Below are 25,088 nucleotides of genomic sequence, written 5' to 3'. Positions count from 1 at the left end.
AACCAATCACCTTCTTTCAATAATTGTGTATATATGTATAATTGCTGTGTTTTCAAAATAGGATTTTACGTTATTTGCAATTTTGTCAGGTTACTTTTCACCTCTAGTTTATATTTCATTATAAAGTTTAGTTGTTAGGTTTGTACAACATTGGACTTTTATCTTGCCTTAAGAGCAACACATCATATTGCAGTCATTACTTAAGTGAATGTGCACTTTTAGACTTATGAACATGTTGTTACCTAAGCATAAATCTTTTTTCTCCAAGTATTTAATGAAAGAAAAATTGTAAGTTTGATAAGAAAGTCCTGTAGTTAATAGCAGGTGCCTATGAAAACACTAACACATCTTCAAACTCATCTTATAATTTCTGCATGGAACCCTGTAATACAGACAATCAGTAGCTAGCTCAAAAGTAATACATTAAGTATTTTGGAAAAGATGTGAATATAGGTTAATAATTTTTATTTGAAAAACATTGCTTTATTTTTGTTTCATTAAGTTTCAGAAGGATCAGTTGTAGATATTGAAATTTGTTATTTGAACTTAGTGCCATGAACTTGAAAGATTTAAGAATGCCACTAATAGAGACTTGAAGTATGCTTCATTGTAAAGCTTGTTCAGTTTTGATAAAGAAATTCAATCAGGCACTACAAATCCTTTTGGCAGTAAAAATCATATTTTATTAATGAAGATATTTAAATTCTGCAGTTTCAGTTTTTAATACTGAAGGACTTTAACATATTTTCACACTTATCTGGTGATTGGTGAAAATATTCTTACCATTTAAGTGCAGAATACTCTAAGGAAATCATGATGAAATTTGTGATATTAAATGACTAGTTATTAACATAATATACAGTACTCTACAGCGGAATCAAAAATATAAATTTTTAACTATTTAATTCAGGCTGCTGTATCTTTTTTTTAAGTTATCAGAAGAATTGTTTTTGAACCATTTTGAGGGAAATTGTAATTCTGGGTTTTTTATAAGTGAAATATCACTAACAACTGTGTGTAACTTGTAATCATAACTTAACATAACACTACAGAAGCTATTAGTTTAGATGTTCTTCAAATACATTTTTACAAACAACTGACTGGAATTTTTGTTCTTGATCCAGCTCCGAGAGAATTGTTAGCATGGGATGCAGAAGCTTATCATGCAGGCTTGACAGCTGCAAAAAGACGTTCTGTGCAGAACAAGTTTATGAAAGGTATGTTCTTAAGGTCAGCTAATGATTGAGATATTTTCTTCTTTTTTTTTAGTGAGAAACAAATTTATTCTCATGTGAACTTGATTTTTTTTAAAACTATGATTGGTGACTGTCATGTGAAACTGTTCAACACAAGAAACTTCATTTTATTGAATCAGAAATTAACCAGTGACATGACAAACATGAAACTAGGCAGTTGCAATATCCTACTTCATGCAACTCAATTTTGTGCAAATTTAATGTATATATAAGAACTATTTTAATTTTCATTCTCAATAATCATTTAAATATAAATGCTATAATAAACAAAGTAGGGAATTGCAACTGCCTAGTTTTCTTTAACTTATAAGTATTATTAAGAATTGCTATATTTCATAAGATAAACCTATTTCAAAATGTTGGAGAGAGTATGTGAAACTAAAACTAAACATACTTCTTCATTACATTATGCTGGTATGTTACTATTATAGTTTCACAGTACAGAAAGAAAACCAAAACCTAACATTATGATAATAACTATTCGAAGATGTGTATCATGATAAAAGTATTCAAAAATTTAACAAATAATAGTATGTTAATAAATGCTATTAAAACAACACAAAAACTACAGATATAAAATTGTTAATCCTATACCACACTTTGAAGATCTTAGTGAAATACTGACTGTATCATTAAAAATTACACTAAACATATACAGTATAAAACAGCCAATCACATGTAACATAATACACTAAAGATTTACGTGCCCAATGAAATAACAAGCACCACGTAACATAAGATACTATTAATCTGTAGTGGGCCTGACATGGCCAGGTGGTTAAAGCACATGACTCGTAATTTAAGGGTCACAGTTTTGAATCCCCATCTCACCAAACATGATCACACTTTTAGCCATGGGAGCATTATAGTGTGAAAGTCAATCTCACCATTTGTTGGTAAAAGAGTAGCCCAAGAGTTGGAGGTGAGTGGTGATGACTACTAGCTGACTTCCCTCTAGTCTTACACTGTTAAATTAGGGACAGCTAGCACAGACAGCCTTCGTCTAGCTTTGTGCAAAATTCTAAAAACAAACAATCTGTAGTGATAATAAAGTAATCAATACTAGATATTTAAATATAATAAGAAACACCTAAAATCATGTTATATCATGTATTAAACATCTGCATATCAGTAAAACTGCTGAAGTCAGGTGACTTAAAGTACTAAATATCAATAGTAATAATAATACCAAACAACCATTATCATGTAACATATTGTACTGAAGATCTAAATCAGTCAATCTTAAATGTTGCTTTCAGGAAAGCTGAGGGTAATTGTAGCTACTGTGGCTTTTGGTATGGGCTTAGACAAGTCCAATGTTAGAGGTATCATACATTACAATATACCCAAAAGCTTTGAAAACTATGTTCAAGAAATTGGTCGAGCTGGTAGGGATGGAGTCACATCTCACTGTCACTTGTTTCTTGATCCACAGGTGAGTTTAGAGAAATATTATGACCTTTTCTAAAATATTCATCTTTTCATCATTGTTAACAGGTTTATTTAAATTAGGTTTACATTGCTTTTAATCAATCAGGTGATGCATCTGCCATTATGATAATGAAATAAAATGCACATCTAATCAAAACACTATTGATTCTTTATCTCCATTTCTTAAATTGTTATTTGCTTTAAGAATTGGCAATGGATAGTGAAAAGAAGTACAAAAACTGTAGAGGGAACTTCAACTGCCATCAGTGGATGCTCAAATAATCACCTAAACTAAAACTGAATTTATGGAGAGAAAAAAAATCTATATGTGATATTTAGAGACAAGTGCATGAAGAATATGTGTTTTTATGAATTTTATGTCATTCTGTCTAAAGGAACATTTAAGGATTAAAGCAATGAACAGGAAAACATCACAAAAAAAAAGTGTACATTTGCTTTGAACATTTTCTTGATAATATGCCAACTGATAGAAATCGCTTCCAAAACTTACTGGAATAGTAGTAAATGAAAGCTGATTGATACAATCTGAGATTAATAATGGAGGTATGCTTCATGTTTTGCATGTACCTTCCTCAATTATCATTCAGGAGTCAATATGCACTTAAGAATTTAGTTATATTTAAAGCCAGTACAAGATTTTCCCCACCTAAACAGGGTTGTGTATGTATGAGAAATTAAAGAATATATGGATATATCTAGTGGCAAATAAACTTTTAAAATGCATATTTACTGATGCCTTAATATTTGTTATTATATCATGTTGGATTAAATCAAACTTAATGAACTATAAAAGCACTAAAGTTTTAAACACACAAATTAGAACTAAGCAAACATCATTTATTTCATTAACAATTCTGTTCATTATTTGTTTCACCTGAAATGTTATTGTATTAACTTGATCCTGCACATATTTCTCATTAAATTTTATAGCAATGAATATATTATCCTCTGCACTTTTCCACACCAAAAGTTTAATTTTTTTAAGCCTGAGTAGAATATAGTCAAATGTATTACAACTTAAAAAAAAAAAAAAAACATTTTTCATAACATCATATTAATCACTTCTGATAAATTCATTCAGAATCAACCAGTTTGTTGGAAAAAGGCTTTAATTTCGAGCAAGTTATCATAATTTCTTCCACGTGGACAGTCAATTTTCTTGTATAGAAATGCACATTTTCCTTTTCCTGAATATTTGATTCTGTGCATTTTAAGTAATCTTTTGAAAGCAACTCCTATTCATATCTATACTTCACATGCTTGTTTTCTACAAACTTGGAGTACAGTTGCTCACAAATATAGTTTGTACAAGCAATAGTTTCTTTTACTGGAACTTTGGGTGTAGAATTTGCAATTGTTTTACATCTGTGTATCTTCTTTCAAAGTATTTGCATTTTAATTGCTAGTATGTCATTATAATTTGTATACTTTAGCTTGTTTACGCTTGTATTTTTGATGTTAAAAAGTGGCAATAATAATGACTCAGTAACCATGTATTTATATACTACATCTGACAAGTGGTAGACTACAATTGCTAGGTATGTCTTCATCATCTCCTGGTAATATATCCCTATCCTGTTTTGGCTTTTAGAACTGAAACGAAGAGGGGTCTTGGCTGGCTCTATATTTCTTTTAATTCCTCAGTTCCTTGTTGCAGACTCATTAGTATATGCTATACTCACATAATTATGTTTAATTATGTGTTTAAATTTACACAGAACTGTTCTTGCTTGACTTCATGAATGTGTTTGACCTGCCATGCATGAGCACCATTCTTTTCAAATAATTCTATCTTTAAAAACTCACAAATGTTTTTAATAGTCTCATCTTTCTTATAACTAGCATGCACTTCTTTTGTTTTTTATATATTTTGTGAGGCACAAATGTTTGCTTTCAACATAATGTCATTATCTTCATATGTTTAGTACAAAATTTGACTTACAACATCACTTTGGAAGTAGTTATAACTCTGCAAGTACTTAAATGTTTTCATCTCTTGACCATCAACTGATTTTTTACTATATCAGATAGTTGTAAATATTACCCAACATAACATTTGATCAACTTCTAATATCATTGATCCCTTTAGTAATTTAATTATATTTGATGGTTTTTTTAAATACTCACTATCTATTGCCATTTCAGTAAAAAAAATAAAGGATTTGTTGATAGTACGTTAATTTTGTGTATGTTTTCCTTCACTACTATAATGATGCCAGTAACAGATCACTACCCTAGCAGTTGCATCTAAAAGTAAGGGCAATAATTTGAAAAACATCTATATGTTGGAAGATATTTTCCCCTTAGTTTAAAACTCACTCATTAATATTTTGGTTTTCTGTAAAGATTAAATGTAAGGTTGTTTGAAATTTATATGTCTAAAGAGTATAATCTAATTTGTTTTGTAAGTGGCACTAAAAACTGATAAAAGTAATATTATTTAATTCTTAAAAGTAACGAGAAAGTATAAGAATCAGTAATTTATGCTAAACTTGATAATTAATCTAATAAAGGCCAATAAAAGAAAAATTCATAATGAATTTCATTCATAAGAATATTAAGAAGTGGGTTGTACTGTTCAAATTTTCATGAATTTTAAACTTGACATAAATAATAAGTAGGATGAAGCTGTGCATAATTATTATTATGTAAAGTAAAATAAACTAACAGTCTATAATAATAATAATAATGATTAAAACTAAAAATTTGTTTAAATAGTGAATGGATCAAATAGTAGTTTATTAGCAGTTATAATGAAACTAATAAAAGAATGCAATGTTACATATCCCATGACTAGTTAGAATCAGGCAATTAAACCACAGAAATTAAATTTTTAAGGAAGTTAGTTTTTCATAAAAAACATTTTGTTGTCTAAAGTACATATATTTTTTATTAATTTTAACCTTTGAGTGGATAGCATTGCATTGATATTTTTAAAGTTTTATGTGCATCTTGTTTTTTATTTTGAATTGAAGTGTTAATTTTTTCTTGTATAGTACATGAATAATTTCACAAGAAAACTACAATTTTTTGTTACTTATTAAGGGACATGACCTACATGAACTTCGTAGACACATCCATGCTAATGGTGTGGACAGAGGAACAGTGAGAAAGCTGCTACAGAAGGTTTTCCTGCCTTGCAAATGCTGTATAAAAGACATTGAATGTAAAAATGATAAGGCAGAAAAAGAGGTGAAGTAAACAAACTTAGTTCATGATAGTGTGTGAACTATGTCGTGGTAGTTTTAAGTATTTCAGTTAACGTTGTAAATTTTAATTTAAATAAATTGATAGATATATGGTAAGGCATGGAAATACCAATTACCAATCAGACATGCCAATCATGATTGACTACTGAAACATTTTCAAAAATGTTGTACTTATTTAATAATTACTGTGCATGAAATACTCTGTCACACAGACTTTTTTCAGGCCTACTAACTAAAGGTTTGAAAGATATCACTCCATAGAATGTGATTTTGTGTGTGTCTACAAATTCTGACTGTCCATCAACAAAGAAGAAAACAATACCTAACATATACAACATAATAATGTTCATTTACAAAACAAATTAAAGGACAAATCCAATAAACCTTTAGAAAACAAGGGCAAGTATTTGTTGTGTGTGTTAAAAGATAAGGGTGGAAAATACTTTTTAAAGACCTTACTAGACCAGTGTGAACACCTGTATGCTAAAAGTAAATGTTGAAACCATCAAGTTATAAACCTGAGAAAAAAGCATAGAGAATACTAAGTTTAACTCACTAAAAATAAGAAAACTGTAGACTCATAAAACTTACTGGAAAACTGACAATCTCTCTTAACAAGGAAGAACCAGGCTTTAAATATTTAGCACAATAATATTAGCAAAGTCTTGTAGCTTATGCCATACTCCTCATACACATGACCCAAAGCCATACACTTTCCAGCATAGGGGCATGTTTAATTCCTGGGTCACCACCTTATTTGCCAACAGAAAAATTAATTGCACATCTCAAAATGTCCTGGTGAAGTAATGACTATTTTCTCTATATGAGAACGCCCCCTATGGACAATTAGTGGATCCAAGTTACATTGGCACCAGCGTAAATAAAACTGAATTGTTTGCACAAACAGGTCTCTGCTTCCTACAACTGAAAGAAATGTAAAAATTTTGAAAAATCTATATTTTAACTAAGGAGGTAGCTTACAGTTGGTACTGTTGTACCACAATAGTCTTCACTACATCTAAAGACAGAAAGCAAAGAGAATACTTACATCTTTAAACCAACTAGGTTTACAAAATCTTTCAAATAATAAAATTGTACATAACATAAAATAAACAATGAAATAGCTTCTGCTTCATAATTCTCTCCTACAATGAACATTTTTTTTTAAATCTTACTGTAGATCCTACACTGTATTCCACATTTTTTATTCATAGCACTGAACTGAGTTTATGATTATATCCAATATTATAACCTCACTAATGTATAAAATGTTTTTTTGTTTTTAGTATGTTAAGAAATTGCATTTTAGGTATGATGTGCAAATATGACATATCACTTATAAAATTTATCTTTATAACAACAGAAAGTTAATTGAGAATTTTTTGTTGTAACCTTTACAAACTTAGGCTAAGTCATTTGTTAACTTAACCCTTGATGTTACTCTATGGCATGAGCCAGTCCAGGATGCTATCTTCTGTATCATGTGACATCTCTGTTGTACCCAACATGGCCTGGGAGAATGTAGATTGTGAGAGTAGTTTTCCCACTTTTAAAACGTTTATTTCAACATTAAAGGAGCTAAGACATGCTGTCTTTCATATTTGTCATAATTAACATTCCACTTGCTGTGTCTTTATTGATCTGTTCCCAAATATCAGCCAGATCTCATTTGTCTTTGCACATAATTTTGTCAGGACATTTTTTTCTTCCATATATTTAATTTTAATCAGTTTAATATGTTTAATTTTAGCAGCAGCAGTTCCTACCACCTGACACAATTAGAATTTATGTTACTAATTTGTTTATTAATGTAGTGTTTGTCTTCTTTTATCCTTATGTCAAGGATCATCTTTTTCACTTAACGTTCAAGAAACGACCATCTTTGTTCTTTCATCCACTACATTCTTGACCATTTTCTTGTGACAGTCAGGTATTCCAACTTTACTGAGTCCAGGAATACTACACAGCTTTTGTCTTTATTTCCTCTTATACTGTTTAGGATTCGAATTTCTTTCACAGTTAGTTACTTTCTGTTAGATAATATTATCATCATATTTCTTTCAGAGATGCAAGGTAAATTAGTAAGGCTTCATATGATCATTTTTCAATAGGGTAAAAATGATGGTTGTCAGACAAAGCATTGTCCAGGTCATGAGGTAGCTTTTCCTGTTGAGACTACTGTACAAGAACTTGACTTGAAGGAGGAAAGTAAGTCTTTACTTCTCGTTACTTGCACTTGTAACAACAAAATGCAAGTCTGACTAAATGATTCTACATAAATTACAAAAGGTTTTTTTTTAAAATAAGTAAAATGATTGATTTTATTTACCAAGCATGTCATAAAGATGATTTTTATTTCTAGATATATCCACACTTCTGTGTTACTTGGAGCTTCATCCAGACAAAAGATTTCAGCTGTTACATCCTGTTTATGCTACTTGTACTATACATTGCTATGGAGGACCTAGTCAACTTAGAGCACTTGCCCAACGTGTAAGTAAATATGCCATATTTTTAATTCATGTTATATGTAGATTTTTAAGTTTGAAAAAGGTTAAAAAGTATCTTTGATCTAAATTCTAGTTTCATTTGTTTTTAATTTTTCAATTTTAACAATTTCTAATGGAATTATTAAAAAATATGTAAATCTTCCAAAATTGAAAAACTAAGAGAGTTGTTGGAATTTAAGTAAGAGAAAATAATAGTTATTTTATCTTTGGATATTGTACTTGCCACAAGGTTGTCTATTTTTTAAGTGTATAATGTTTTACTGCAACTTAAGCAGTTATGTGAGTTGGAGTTGTTAAAAAGAAATTTATTAGCAGTTGCTAGTAGGTTAACCTGTTAGTTCAGTTGATAGAGCACTTGGTATTCAAGTAGTTACATGTGCAAGATTTTAATCTGGGATCTGTCATTTGCCAGGTGAGTACTCTATCAACTGAGCTAATGAGTTAACCTGCTAGCAAGATGTTTTGAAACAACTCCAGCTATTACACTGTGTTGTTAAGGTCTATTTTTCTGCTTATTTTTATTTACCCAATTATGTATGTTTAGTATAACTTTCATAAAAATTGTTTATTCATTGACTTCTTTCAAACATAAATTATTTTTTTAATGAAACCGTGATATAGCTTGAAACGCTTTGCCCATATATCTTCATTTTTTATATTTGTGGTATCTCCTTAGTCATCATTTCATAGAGCAAAATTTTAATAACTTAAATTTATATGTGTATAAAGAATTTGAATTGAGTGTTATTCTAATTAATTATAAAATTATGGTTATATCATTTATTTTAGCCTAGTTGACCTTACTGATGTTGGTACTGCAATTTTTTTCCATTAAATGTGTATGGTTTTATTTCCCAATTATTTTAATTTTCATATGATGTATACTGTTTACGAGATGCTTCTAATAATTTTGAAGAAGTTATATCCTGAATCTCATGAGTTCTTATTTTTAGTTGCCACCTTGTTTTCTTTGGTGTAGCTGAATAACCATATAGAGATAGAGTATTTTCTTAACCTAAATTTATTTTAAAGTTGAAGTTTAAAGTTGCGTTAGTGTGATGTATGCTTGATGATGCATGAAGGTTTTATTATGTTGTCATGATGTAAATTGTATTGATGTACTGTCCACAGGTGATTGTTGTGCATTAGGGTAGGACATATGAGAGTTTCACCTGTGATTTTATGTTATGACTTGTATTGATGTGTTGTATATAACTAATTATTCTGTGCATGAAGGCTTTACCTGTATCAACATAAAAGTGGTATCTTGCTTACTTCCACTTTATTATTTCTTGGAAGAGTAACATTTGGGTATATGTAAATTGTATTTTCTTGTTAGATCTAAAAGAATAAAATTTCTATATAGAATAATAAAGAAATTGCAATGAATTTAGTGTGTTTTTTTAGCCAAATTGGTTCAGTTTTGTGTCATACTTCTATGTAGATATAACAGTATCCTAAATTTGTTTACTTATATAATTACACTTTTAGAGTCCTCCTGTGGCAGCTGCCTTAGCTCTACAATATCGTAAAAGTCAGAACAAAAGTGCTCAGTTGCAGTTTCCAGTTGTGCAAGTGGCTTCTCGAATGGGTTGGGATTCAGGTTTAGTAAAGAAAAGTTTGAAACAGTTGGAGTGGGATAACAGTCATTTGAAAAGTAAGTACTGAAATTGTTGCATAGAACTTTGGGGGGGGGGGCTTTGGGTTCAGATGTTTCCTTGGGTCTATCCTATTTTATGCCCTCAAGTCACTGTAATCTTTGTCCACAGACAAAGACCTGCCTACTCGACCCAGGGCAAGATTTATAGAAGTCAATACACCTCTGTCCAATAAATAAAAAGTGGTCCAAAACAGAGGGGCTTCCTGCCTCATCCTCCTCTGAATAAAAATGCCCACTCTGATCCAGTGAAACTGGTTCTTATTACTTATTTTCATGCACCTAGTTAGTCTTTTACTGCTATTAATCTCTCTATCTGCTCCTCTGGCTGTGGTTGATGCATTGAACAGTGTCATTGGCAATGGTGACACTGTACACCTCACTTGTGTTTTAAATTTTGAAGGCCTTTTAAACTCTATTTAAGTTTTTAATTTGCAAATTAGTTTGATTTGTTTTAACATGATTCCTTTTTATGGATTTTAATAATTTTACTTTGTTAGCAGTTGCTTGGTGCAGATAGCCTTGTTGCTTTGCACCAATAACGTCAAACAAGCAACCACGTAAAAAACAAGTTGTAAAGTACTTACTTGGGCCTTCTTTTTTGTTTTTGACTGTGAATGACCTTTAACCCTACTTTTTTATACTGATAATAGTATTGTAGTAAATAGCTTTTATTTAATTAAATAATGTATCAAAGAATGTAAAATAATAACAGGAAAAGAAGACAATGTGACAAAAGCTTTTACAAATTCATCTAAGCTAGTCAATATATTTTTTGTGGAAATGAAGCTTGTACTGAAAGAAAAATTGACAGTTCTCTGTATGGAAAATAATGGAATGTTTTTAGAGATGAAAACTTTGAATTTCTGTTGATTATAAATAATATAGTATTAAACTTAATAGAAAACTATAAACAAATCCAGAAAGTAAAAATGTGAAAAAGAGAGGTTTGATTTTTTATATGGTGTCACTGTATCTAAACAAGATTGAAAGCTAGAAAAATTTTGTCTGAATAATGACAATATTATAGTGAATAATTTACATTAAATTTCATAGTTATTGGAGGAGTGGTGAATAAATTAGAGAAGAGGGGGTAACCTAGAGAGAAAAAAAGTCCCATTTCTCATGGTAGGAGAAATTTGGAATTTTTAAAAAATATTATCTTATAAAATTAACAACTTAAAACTTATAGGAATTATTAGCTATGATTATATGCTATACTAATTTGTATAACATAAAGGAGTTTTGAATATGACCCACTAAAAACCTCATGACATGAGAAGTAAAGGATGCTTGTGCAGAGAGGGTTAAACTTTTCCCAGCACTGAAGATGGGTACATTTGTTTGTATAGGTTGATTTTTCTTTAGTATAGCAATAATGTTGTATAACTATGAAAATGGCCTAAACACATTGTAAGTAGGTTAGATAACTCTTATGAAATTTCTTTTCAAAAAGAAACTACTGGATAAAATTATTTAAATTTTGACAGCAATTTTCCTAAAAGTATGTAGTCTTAATAAAAGTAGAATATTTGTTGTTTTTTCTGCTACTTCTACTGAAATTTATGTAATGTAGCTGTTTGTACTCGAACTCTGAATACTACACCTGCAAGATGGTTTTCATGTTAATATTATTTTTATCTTAGTGTTCACATTTCATTTGCATTATCTCTAGAATCTACTAAATGAATATCTAATTTTATATATATACAAGTAAATGTTTATATTTTATTTTTCATTTTCTCTGTGGTACTACTACACCTAGCTATAATCATCAATGTACAGTTCAATGAAATGTTTGAAAGCAACAAGTATAAATATATACATGCCATTCTTCTCTTTGTTGAATAATCATAAAATATATACTTTGGGTCATATGCATAATTTCCCATCTTTACCTTTTGACTAATAGTTCATTTTGTTCTTGATTACTTATGTTGAGACATGCCAGTAGGTGCATGTAAGTGATAACATTATTACTGGCAGAGACATTCTAACATCAGACAAGATTTTTTGAACTTACTTATTCAGGTAACTATCATGAAGGGAAGCAAAGATTAAAATATATTTTTAAAAAATCATTAAACCTTTCATATATGAATTTTAAAATGCAAATAATACACAATTAACTACAATATGAAGGTAAAACCTAAGTGTAATTTAACTGTTTGTATAGGGTGAGAAGAAATAACTGTGCTCAGGAACAGTGTCAATCCAACAATGTATTTGGTGGTTAGAATTGTTGCTACCACTCAACCCGTGCAAGTGTGAAGTTAGCCTTGAGAAAACTTTTCCATGAAATCTGCTCTTTCTATTAGTTACATGCATGTCATTAAAATTTAATCTGTTGCTATCAACAACCCTTTCTAATTTTGAAAGTGGATGTGGCTTCCATCAGAGGGGGAGAATAACATAAGCATTTTCTGGGAATGTTTATAGTTGTATGGCAAAATGTGTTTGGAATTTTACCTTGTACTTGTAGAAGCTAGTTTACAAAATACGTATGGTTACTCAGACTAAGCTGAATGAAAATAGAAATTAGATTCTTATAGAATGTGATTCACAAATTTAAAAGAAAATTGCCATGTAAAAGATTACGAAATAAGTATATTTGTTAATTTTCACATTAGGGCCCTCTAATAGGGAGGAAATCAACTGGATTTGAAGGACATTTGAAACTGACTTCATGGAGTTAATTAAGAATGGCAAAAACTTTTAATAGTTGATCATTCCAAATCTGTACAAACATCTTTAAGTTGTTTCTGAGTTATCTTGGATGATTTACTGGTTCCAAGTAATCCTAAAACATTTTCAACAACTTTGTCCTTCAGGTGGAGGCAACTGCAAGAGAACAGGAGTACTTGTTGAGTTCTCAGACTTAGCTTTCCATGTTTATGCACCTGGTGATTTAACCGATGATGAACAAGATTCCATGTTGGATTATCTGCATGGACGAGTTGTTTTGCATGAGAAACAAGAACTTCTGAAACTTGAAAAGATTTATAATGTATTTCACAGGTATTACAGAAAGTTTAAAATTCATTGCTTTTAATTTATAGTTTAAAACAGAGGTTCAGGAGCTTTTAAAACTAAACAGTTTTATGTGCATAAAAGTACCAAAATTATAATTAATTAATTAATTTTCTTTCTCTTGCATACAGTTTTTAAATATTTAATGAAATATATTCACTGTATTTTACTAGTGAAAGGAAACTTTTACACAAAATTGTTTAAATTACTTTGATAATAATAATGACTAAATGTAGTAGCAGAGTGATTTTTTAAAATTTTGGTTTGTGAAAAAATAACCTGACACAACATATTTGGTTGAAATATGGCAAGTTCAAAGTTTAGATTACTTTGTGAAAATTGAATTCTGCAGTGCATGTTTATGAGAAACAATAATGGTTATTAATAATTTCATTAGCTTTAATGTTCTCATAACTGAATAATCACAAATAGTTATTGCTAATGTAATAATGTTAAAAAATGTTTAAAAACAAGTCACAGTGGCATTTAATAAAGAACTAAACGTTTTGTTTACTAGTGTTTCATACAACCACCACACTAAATGTAGTGACTCTTGTGATGATGAGAAGAGTCAGAAGCTGAAGACAATTCTCAAAAAATACTTTGAAAGCAATGAAAGTGAGAACTTGTCCATAGAAGATACAGAACAGTGCAAAATGGTATGTATCAAAGGCAAAACCTGATTTACAGCTCTACTCTCATTAAGTTTCATCATATGATGTATTTTAACATAAATTATTAGGCTTGTTTATATTAAATAATATGTATTAGATTTATCTAGAATTGATACTTAAACATACAGTAAGTTAGTCATCTTATAACTTTTTTTGAGGAAGAATATTAGAGTAATGATTTCAGGTAAAATAAAATCTGCAATTTTACTTTTCATGAACTAATCAATTGTAACACACAGAAAGTACCACAGTTACATATCCCAATCAAAATTTCTCTATATACTAGATACTATTCATACTTTGGTTCCAAGTGAAATAAACACCACAAAAGGTAAGATCAGGAGTATGTTAGTACTTGAACTGATGTTTTAACAACTCTGTATCCGAATTATCTGCTACTTTATTATTTTATTTTGAAGTACTACCATGTTTCAGTGTATCACTTTAATTAATTAATAATTACAGATAATAAAATATTAATGAACTAAGAAAGTTTCTTTTTCTAAATTTTCTTGTGCAAAGCAGTAGATACTTGATGCTTTTTCTTAACAACTTTCCTATGAATGTAACAATTATTAATAATATAATTTGTCATTTTCTAATTACATAAATACAAAAAATAATGGTTTCATACTTCTATGGTATCAACACTTGCACAAATATTCATTCAAATGTTTAACATTTTATAGATTGAAAAAGTTCCAGAAAATGAAATCTGTTGTGACATACAAGCTTTTATAAACATACATCATGATGAGAACTTCACAGGGAGAGCAATAGCAAGAATATTTCACGGAATCTCAAGTCCCCACTATCCAGCAGAGGTTTGGGGTCGTGTAAAATTTTGGCGAAGATACTTGAATGTGGATTTTCATCTAATTCAACAACTTGCAAGTAAGGAGTTGCTACGAATGAAAAATTTGTGATATTTATTTGAAGAATGACAAGTTTTAAATAAAAATTAAATTATAATTTTTTCTATATCAGTCTGTAAATACGTGCGTAACATTTTATATTAAATCATGTGTGATTCTCAGTGTTTTTTAACCAAAAATGAACCATATTAGCATAGAAATTGGCAACTGTTTCATTTCTTCATGTTGCAATAATCATAAACTGATGGGTTTGCAATTTTGTTCCTAAGTAGAACTTTATTGCCTGACGGGCTTTAAATTATGTACAGAACAAAATATATTTACCTGCATAGTATTGTATTTATTACCCAAACTGCCATCTTTACTGTACTTTGCTGAGCCCTGTCGAATCTGCACTTTCTTTAATCAGTCGTTAGACATTTGATGGTTTAATAATAGTAAAACGGTATATTATTCATAGAATATGAAACATGCCCTTACATCCCCCCATATATTAAAGGTAAATTAATTGAATTTCAAGGATCAACCATAAACGAAATTAAACCACACAACTAATTTTTTCTCCTCATTGGTCACCACTTAATATCCAAATTAATTCATTTCATTGTAGTGGTTCTGTTCTGTGAAGAAGGGAGGGGTTGATAAGAATCTATATTTTATAAATCCAATCTGACATGCTTCACTACTTTAGGTGTTAGTTTTTGTCTGTTTTCAGTAATGTCTTAAAGTAACAGTATTCTGCAATATTTACTCATATTGCACAGATTTTGTTCCTGGAGAGTATGTGTTATTGCTTATGTTGTAAAAGTACAGAAAATTGCCATTATTCTTTTCCAACTTTGGTTTTACAACCTGGATAATGAAATTTAGAAATTAACCTATTTTCAATGAAAAAACAGGCAAATTTGCACATTTTCATTTACATAAGGTCTGAATAAAACAACATATGAATCAAGATTTACATGTATTTATACAAAAGTGTTTAGAAACTAGTAGTTTTTCAAGATTTGCGACTGTAACGTAAATCACTTGCATGTATCAGCCCCTAAATATAGTCTTCCATCATATTTTCGTTATACGCTCCTTGGTACCAGCATTCAAAGTCCAGTATATTTTGAGTAATAATTAGGGTTTAGAATTCATAGTTGCCTTATAATTCAGGTCAACCACATGCTCCTTTTCCCTACACTTGCTTATTAAATCCCTGGATGTCCAGATTGCATCACTCTCTAGATTCATGCCATATGAACTACTATTTTATGAATTCATGTAATTAAGTTTAGGAATCAAACTGTATATCATAATTCAAAATTTTAATATTAAAACACCTAAACATTGATTTTTCTCTGTCATGTTCAATGTTTGAGTAGTTTAAATTAGATGTTTGTGAAGTACAAATTAGGAACTAAAATTACTGATACAAGCTAGAATTTAAAATAACCTATTTGCTGAGATATCACTATATCTAGTAAATCAAACAGTGGTTCAGTTCACTCTCTTTACATTTGTAGAAATGATCCCTTATTTCTATATGCGATTAACCATTAAAAATCTCAGAATGTTTTCTTAATGATTTTCTCAGCCATTTTCAAATATAATAACATCCTCTTTCTTTCAAGAAAAACCTTAATGTTGGTAAGTTAAGTCTTTAGCCTGTTTGAGAATTCATATTTTATTTAGATACAAATACAGCTTAGTTACTAAACTTGATAAATTATAATGGAATTGTGTGGTATCAATGAAGTAATTAATGATTTTAGGGTTATTCAAATGCCTATATCAAAACCTTACAAAAAATCACATTCTCCCCATGAAATTTTTTAAGGCTTAGGAGGTTGCAACAGGCAACTGTCAGGTGACATAACTGTTTGTTTTACTTTTTTTTTTTACTGTTCTACATTTTAAGATAACCACGTTTAAGTAAATGTTTGCAGATATTAATCTTGTTTAACAATATGTAACAAAATTTTTACTTTTTCTTGTTCCTGGGCAGAAAATGTTATTTCCCAATTACTTAAGTAACTGGAAAATACCCCTTTTCTCTGCAAACTTTGCTTTTGTGACCTGGGTAATGAAATTTTCCAGAACATTCCAGATAGATTCAGTGCTGAGTAGCTGATAGAGAATTTTCCATACTAATATATATACAGGGGCTCACCACTTCAGTTTAGTTCTGGCTGCCTAAGTGAACACACAGACCTATCCAATTTTAGCAGAGATGGCATCAAGAAGCTGCAAGCATTCTCCAGACATATTCTGCTATGTATGTGGCCAAGAGCAAAAAAGTACTCTGACTGCATCTTCTAAAATGTGTAAAGTTCTCAAGTTTTTTCGACATGCCTGTCAGGGATCACAACAAACCCTAGACACCTCATTTTCCTTGCTTGAGTAGTAAGATTTTATATTATACAAACTTTAGACCTTTTAAAAGTTAAATATTTCCCACTGTATTTTAACGGTGGTTAGGAGATTTGTCAAATTGACTGAAACCATATGGGGATTCATTAGTGTAAATAGCAAAATTTAATGTTTTTTTCTTAATAAACATTTCAAAATTATTTGAACACAGACTTCACATGTGAAATTTGAAAATTTTCTGATGCAAAAAAGTATTTGTAATCTTAAAACATGTAGACAAATTTAGCCAATTTAGGTACTATGGGTTTTGCACTTGCACCTTCTGGAACAGGATTATAGACAAAGTAGTTTGAAGATATCTTCCAATGCTTCTGCAAGAAACCATCTCAAGGCACTAATACTGATCCCATAAAAACAAAATTTTGAAACAATTTTTTCCTAAAGTTTCATGAATTTTATTGAGAAGAATCCTTGAACTTCATCATCACAACTGTGTGCAGTTCATAAAAAGAATACCTGTTTTGCACTCTGCAATCAAATAAACAATATGAAAAACTATTTGAGTGTAATGTAAAATATGTGTTGTATAATAAAGCAACAATTTTACTTCTAACTCCAACAAATCTTTATTAGTTCAAAATATTTGAAGAGAGTACTTCAGTAAATCAAAATACAACATTTAATCTTAAGGAAATGGTAATTTTCAAGTAATTACCATGTTTGTTTTTATGTAACAATGTTTAAAATAATTTACAAACCTTCCAATGAAATATCCTTCAATTTTTATAATATTAATCTTTCCAAGAAATGGCACTTATGTATACATGGCAGCAACATCCATCATCTCTGGTGGAACACAAAGTATAAGCTTCAGGGACTAGTCCTTTCCACTTTCTCAGTGGGGAGAAACTGAACAGTAGATGTAAATACCAACTGTACCTTAGTTTCACAGTTTGGTCATCACAGCATTTTAATTGGATGTAGTAATGATGGTAAAGGACTGCAATTGGGAGTTGTTAGTTCCCAAAGATATAAAAGGTGTCAAGTTCTTCATGGTTATCAAATTGATGAGCATGTCTACAATTTTTCTAAATGTCCATTACTTGGATTAGCTGGTTGTGTTCTTATTTATTTTTGTAATATCCTGTTGAATATAATATACTTTAAACAATACAATATTACTATCAAACGTCATAAAGAAAAACAATTTTAAGAACTATGTGCAGGTTAACCTTTGAATTAGAAAAAAATATGACATTGAATTTCATAAACTCATACTTTAATGTCTTTTTAAAATGTTATTACTGAGAAAATGCAGAATTTACCATAAATCTTAATCACAGTTTTAACATAAAAAAGGTACAGTTGAAATACAGGGATCAAATATTAAGAAACCTATGTAAATATGATGTGGGAAATGAATTTGGAATATCAATGAAGTGTTTCAAAGTAAACTGCTTTGCTTTATTTTTCTTTCAAGTTCTATAATGTATAAAATGAATTTTAGTTTCATCTAGGTATATCTTTGAGTCAATGGATAATCAGAATTCCTCCAACAACTTTAAAACATACGAGTAAAAAATTCTAAACCTAATAAGCCAACTTGTGAGAAAAGAATGCCCTGAAAACATTTGCTATATTAACTAATCACATGGTAATTTAGTTAACCTGGTTGCAACAGACTTAGTATCATATCTATGTATCTTAACAAAATTTGGTAGACTCTTAGCAAAGGTTACAAGGGTTTTGTACAAAAAAAAGTACATTTTTTTGTGAAGATACACAAATATAGCCTGTTTTGTTACTCGTCCAAGTCCAAGGTGATTTCAGGTCATGATTAAGAAAACTATTCTTCCTCCCAAAAGACACAGACACTGTCTGTGTAATCTCTGAAACCTCATAAGTACATTTCAAATGTTTGTTTTCAGTACAACTTTATATTTAATGTCAATTGCTCTATCCTAACTCTGTGGGGTCTGTCAATGTGACCAACCTCATAACTGTCATAAAAAATTGGGAAATGAATTCAAGTTATGCATTTTTATGTCACAATGACTATAAATCTACTATATTAAACACACATTTTTGTTATATTTAAGTCTCATGTTTTATATTGACTTTCCACTTCTGCCTGACTAACATTATATAACTTGCACGTGCATTCATATTACCATATCCAATAATATATAACTGGCATTTAGTCTTTTTTACAAGTAGCTATGTATCTTGTAATACATAATAGTTACGTTTCAAATATTATACATATGCACATACATTATTACTATTTAAAAATAAGTTAAACTTTTCTTAAAATATACAGTAATAAATAGAGGTAAAACAATTATCTCTTCTAGCTGCTACCTTTGAACTCAATTGCTAAGCCTTTTAAAATTTCACACATGGCATACATCAAATTTTATTTTTAGGTTTATAATTAGAAACTAAAAGTTGAGCTATTAATAAGCTAAACATAAAATGAGAACCTCCCACCTTTCTGATTTGCTTATATAGCAATATATTAGCAAATCTACTAGAATGAAACAAATGTAAAATAAGTTTATTCTCTAAGTAATTAATGCTGGTATCAGAAATATTTGATAATCATTCATATCATCTGAAACACGGACAAATTCTCATCACAACCAGCTTCATCATATTATAAACAAGTTAAAAGTATTAAAGTTTGTTGAAGGTTGTTTAAAATAAAATTTTACAGTGATCAAACAACCTGATACGATAACTGGAGTAACTCTTCATACTCCAAGCATCAGTGAAATTTTATTTATTAGGAATTATTTGGTAAAACAAATTTAAACCTGTGAACTACAAAACAGATAACTCAATTCATATCCTCTTCCTAATTACTTTTATAATAGTTTCACTAAAAAAATACTAGGAAATCAAAACAGATTCTTACCTTGTGATGTGTTTTCTTTAAGATGCAATTTTTTTGGCCAAATGGTTGATCTCTAGACCCATTTCATATAAAAAAAGAAAACTTAAAAAAGCTGGGCTGCTCGTTAAGTCCTTGTTTACTTGATTACAAACAAAAACCTCATTCTATTTAAAACAAACCTAAAATACAAGACCTAACTTATTAATGCTGGTATCAGAAATATTTGATAATCATTCACATCGTCTGAAACACGGACAAATTCTCATCACAACCAGCTTCATCATATTATAAACAAGTTTGTTTAAAATAAACTTTTACAGCAATCAAACAACCTGATACAATAACTAGAGTAACTCTTTGTACTCTAAGCATGAGTGAAATTTTATTTATTAGGAATTATTTGGTAAAAAAATAATTTAAACCTGAGCTAAAAAAAACTTTAAGAGAACAGGTATATGAAAGTTTAAATAGTAGTGTTATTTTTAGCAAATGAAATAAGGTAGATGACCTATGGAATTACAACTTCCAACGCCATGCACACTTGAACAGAAAATGTCTATACATCTGCAGAATCCAGATGATACTGAAATTACAAACTTTCCATGAATAACAAAATAAAGATGTATAATTTAAATAGAAGCCGATAATCTGCAGTAGTCAAGAGATGTTGAAATTACAGTCTTCTACTAGTAAGAAAGGAAAGAGATTGCATAATCTTGAATAACAAAGGGCCTTTGTGGTGTTACTACATTAAAAGGTTGATTGTATAACAAATGTCTGCAAATTTTCTGGGAAAAAAATGCACAGGAAAAAGGATTTCCCAAAAAGTTGATAAGTATACAGTTTTCTTCCCTGAAACAGTGGGGCTCACTGGAAGTACTCATTATGAGCAGCAATTACATTTTGACTACATGAAAAGGTAATGTGATAAAGCTTGTCAGCTTCCGATCATCAAACTGATCACACAATTGAGAATTGTCATGTAATACATAATAACAAATCAATTCACTAGTCTGAGGCAGCAATAGTCTTATTTTAATCTAAAAATTTCAACCACAAAAACGTACTCGGGAATCAATTATCATATTCACAGTCATATCCATAAGTAACTTTGTGAATGATATGGGCATCTTTCACAAAGAATTATACAAGAAACTACATGCGAGTAACTTTTATGTTCTTAAAAATTACGGGAATTATTAGCCTGTACAGCTGGGGAAAAAACAAAACATCGTGTATGCAAAAGTAAAATTTCTCGCATAAAGTGTCGTTCATATAACTGAAAATATCAAAATATATTTGAGCTGCAGTTAATCATGTTACCATAAGTACTTACTACTTATAATAAGGCTGGTCTGGTTTGGCCTTTTACAGATATAATTTAAACAATTAAAGTTCGTAAAATAAATGAAGAAGCATTGTATGGAGTGCATCACGTTTAACACCAGGCTTAATTTTAGCTTAAAACGTGTTACATTGAAGAAAAAAAAACTTGTGTTAAAGCTAAAATTAAAATCACATATATCTAAAACAAATGCATGATTACCAACGATTTACTTACTTGTAATAACTAGTTTTCAAATTCGAGGCTCATGTTCTACACAAATATATTAGAGAGCGCACTGTCATGTTGAGGAGAGTGAAAAATTAATATAAGGGGCTCAACATACATGTTAAAATGACTGGTATAAGTTTAGAAAATTTTTTTATGTAGAGGAGCAAACAACGTTCCGACTTTCCACGCTCATCGTCAAGTTCACAAAGAAAGAGGAAACTGACCACATGTTTGAAAGAGATTGTGTAAATTGAGTGTAGGAATGTAGAGGGCGTGCTTAGACGTTTGATTATATTTATTAATATACGTATAAAGGTGCTCCTTTGTATTAGTTTATTATGGGCTTGAGTTGTATAAGTAAGGCTTCTTTAAACACAGACGAGATACGTCTACTTAACAAAGGACTCAACTTCACAATAGCACCTAGGTACATTTCAACCTTAGATATTAAAACATGTTCAGGAGACTTGGGATATTTTCCACAGAAAGAAGACAACTTCGACAATTTTATTGATATCCAAACAGCCAAACTTCTCGGAAAAAATTATATTTTCCAGAAACATCTTAAACGATTTTTTTGAAAGAATTTTCTCACAAAACCATCAACATAATTTCAGAAAACTAAAAAACAATCTTATAAAAAGAAACATTAATTCCATTAAAAATCTAAAACAATACAAAAACATAAAAATTCTAAAAGCAGATAAAGGAAACGCTATAGTCATAATGAAAACGAATGAATACAACCAAAAATGAAGAACATCCTATCAGACACAAACAAATTTAAACCAATACACACAAATCCAACAAAAACATACGAAACGCAATTAAACAAAATACTACTAAAATGAAAAAAAAAAAAACCAACACACTTGATTCCTACCTACGCAAGACCGACTCACGCACATCACAAATATACGGCATCCCAAAACCTCATAAACCAGATTGTCCATTACGACCAATAATGTCCACATATAAATCGTTTAATTACAATCGTGGTAAATACATAGCATAGCATTCTCCAAATATGTAACATCAGCCAACTCATTCATCAAAAACTCTTAATTTCAAGTCTAATCTTAATCCAAGTTAATCATAAAGCCTTAAAGATGAATTTTCAACAAATTTAATAATTGCCTTAGAAACTGTACTTTAGTTAGGTATAATTCCTGTGTGGTCGCCATATTTTTAAACACTTTAGTTTTTGAGTAAAAAATGAAACAAAATATGCGGGTCCTTGAACTCAAGTTCCTCTCGGTCGTTCGGCTGTTTCCGTGACGTTTTACAACTATGACGTAATAGTTGCCAAACACGCTTCGTTGCTCGCCGACCATTTTGTTCCTTTCAGTGTTGGTGTTTTATGTAAATTTATCGGTGCTTGTTTCGGATTAGATACTTTGTGAGACTATTTTTTGTCTTGATATTGCTACTTAATATTTGTTTTATGATAACATGGTTTACTGCGTTGCTTATGGTTCTAAAAAAGGTTCGGCATCGGGCAAAACCTTCTTTTCGTTTCCCTGCAACGAGAAGAAATCGGCAAGGTGGCAATAGTTGGTATGGATGGTCAATAGGAAGAACTGGACCCCTTCACGCCATACAAAGCTTTGTCAAGATCACTTTGAATGCTCATGTTTTGTGTCGGATCCCACTGTTTTGGATTCCGTGGGTTTCAAGCCAGGCAGGTTGAGACTGGAAAAACCATCGGCAGTAGACAGGATCGTCCCCACCATCTCTCCTCGTGTAGAGCTGAAGACTGATCTTAGCCTGCAGCGTACAGGTTCCACTCCTTGAAACCATCCCTTGCCATTACAAAAAGAACAATCTTCTCATTTTGCTGACTACACAGGCTGGTAAAATGACTCTATTCAGTTTTCCTAGTCTTTTCCATATCCACCGACAAATCTGCAATAAGCTAAGTTTCTATATAGCCTGAAAATGTAAAATTACAAACTTATAACCTTAATAGAAAGTCACTCTTCTCTCCTAGCTATTTTAAAATTCTATAGATAATGTTTTGAATCTATACATCTCCATTTCATAAATATGAGGAGAATATTTTCAAATCAATCAGCTTGCAAAATAATATTAAAATCAAAATTATACTGATGATTGGTAGAAAGACTTGAAAACAAGAAATATGTGCAACTGAAACAAACATCTCATTGGGCTTTGGAAATATTGATACACTTGAGATGACTAAGTAGGATCATAATTTTGGATAAACAGTATCTTTAATTGTAGGTTATATTACATTTATTAAATTCATTTTGTTACGAGTCGTAAATACCCGGGACAATGATTTTGGAAGGGCCGAGTATTAGTTATCATAGTCGGCAAAGTATAAACAAATAAAACCCAGTCTGTGATACCAATAATTTATAAACACCAGACAGGTTTGAAGATGCTTAAAATTGCATGTGAAATAATACAGACCATATTTGTTGTCATGACTTAGGCTTACCATTCTTCCACTGGAGGTAATACCGACTCACAACTGGCCTGGGCGCTATCAGTATCACACGCAGTTCCCATACCCTCGCTCGTGGAACTGTCCTCATCACTAGAACTTGTCAGATCTGTGTCAAAAGTAACTGTTCTAGTTTCGTTCAGATTAGGTGTGAATTAATATGGCGCTACTCGACACTGTTCAGAACACAAAGTCAAAACAGACTCCGCCTCTGTTTCTCCGTATGCACTGGCCATGTTTATTTACATTCAACGCGCTGGCGTCGGCGGTTTGTTTGGTAACTATTACGTCACAGTACTTTTCCTAGCGGCAAACATAAAAACTAAAACATTCGAATTGCCGCTCGGAAAGGGCTCTTTCTGCACCAAGTTCCATGTTTCAATTATTAGCACATATTTTTTATAAAAAATGCGAACCTGCAAAGTTAATCAGTATGAGTAGTTCTTTTGACTGCAAAGTTTTCTTTTTTTCTGTAAAATTAATTTTTAATGGCCAGTTTTGATGTTATATTCCTTTTTTACAGAAGTACCAACTGCTGAAGCCTGCAAGATAGCCTTAGAACTCTATATCCGAGACCCTAACCCATCAATAGACATTTCCAGCAACCAATAAGCAACCCTTATAGAATTCACCACAATGAAGACAAACTTCATGTTCAACAACCACAACTACATACAAACAAATGGCCTAAGCATGGGCAACCCAATATCACCATTTCTAGCTAATATTTTTATAACACAAGCAATTAATGCAGAATTGGTTTAGTTTTTGGAATTTCGCACAAAGCTACTCGAGGGCTATCTGTACTAGCCGTCCATAATTTAGCAGTGTAAGACTAGAGGGAAGGCAGCTAGTCATCACCACCCACCGCCAACTCTTGGGCTACTCTTTTACCAACGAATAGTGGGATTGACCGTCACATTATAACGCCCCCACGGCTGGGAGGGTGAGCATGTTTAGCGCGACGCGGGCGCGAACCCGCGACCCTCGGATTACGAGTCGCACGCCTTACGCGCTAGGCCATGCCAGGCCTAATGCAGAATTACATCCACCAATATACTGGTACGAATATGTAGACGAAACGATTGCAGGATTCACATCTACAGAACGCACACTTAATTTTTTCAATCACATTAACTCTATACA

The 25,088-nt window shown here is 30.8% G+C and overlaps 1 protein-coding gene and 1 long non-coding RNA gene across 15 annotated transcripts in view; one reads left to right on the top strand and one right to left on the bottom strand.

Annotated features, from left to right (window-relative positions):
* RecQ4 (RecQ4 helicase) overlaps positions 1-17,634 on the top strand; it is an 82,760-nt gene extending 65,126 nt beyond the window's left edge. For all 6 annotated transcript variants that reach the window (XM_076514738.1, XM_076514734.1, XM_076514735.1 and 3 more), the window contains 9 exons: positions 1,125-1,217; positions 2,516-2,691; positions 5,754-5,900; positions 8,029-8,125; positions 8,280-8,410; positions 9,919-10,084; positions 12,916-13,102; positions 13,632-13,773; positions 14,478-17,634. In XM_076514738.1, coding sequence (XP_076370853.1) covers positions 1,125-1,217; positions 2,516-2,691; positions 5,754-5,900; positions 8,029-8,125; positions 8,280-8,410; positions 9,919-10,084; positions 12,916-13,102; positions 13,632-13,773; positions 14,478-14,714 — 1,376 coding nt within the window. In that variant the 3' untranslated portion in view covers positions 14,715-17,634. The remainder of the gene's footprint in view (positions 1-1,124; positions 1,218-2,515; positions 2,692-5,753; positions 5,901-8,028; positions 8,126-8,279; positions 8,411-9,918; positions 10,085-12,915; positions 13,103-13,631; positions 13,774-14,477) is intronic.
* Positions 12,781-21,710, bottom strand: LOC143256901 (uncharacterized). 9 transcript variants are annotated; one of them, XR_013031602.1, is made up of 5 exons: positions 21,479-21,710; positions 19,939-19,990; positions 17,780-18,165; positions 14,518-14,693; positions 12,781-13,073 (listed from the first exon to the last, which is right to left on the bottom strand). It is a non-coding gene; the product is annotated as an uncharacterized LOC143256901 (long non-coding RNA). The 9 variants fall into 9 exon arrangements; XR_013031605.1 differs by having other exon boundaries at positions 12,781-13,028; XR_013031600.1 differs by having other exon boundaries at positions 14,536-14,693.
* Positions 21,711-25,088: the final 3,378 nt, after the last annotated feature.

Source organism: Tachypleus tridentatus, chromosome 7, assembly GCF_004210375.1.
Source record: "Tachypleus tridentatus isolate NWPU-2018 chromosome 7, ASM421037v1, whole genome shotgun sequence".
NCBI classification, from domain to species: domain Eukaryota; kingdom Metazoa; phylum Arthropoda; class Merostomata; order Xiphosura; family Limulidae; genus Tachypleus; species Tachypleus tridentatus.
The sequence above is the reverse complement of the archived record's forward strand: the minus strand, read 5'-3'. Positions and strand labels throughout refer to the sequence as shown.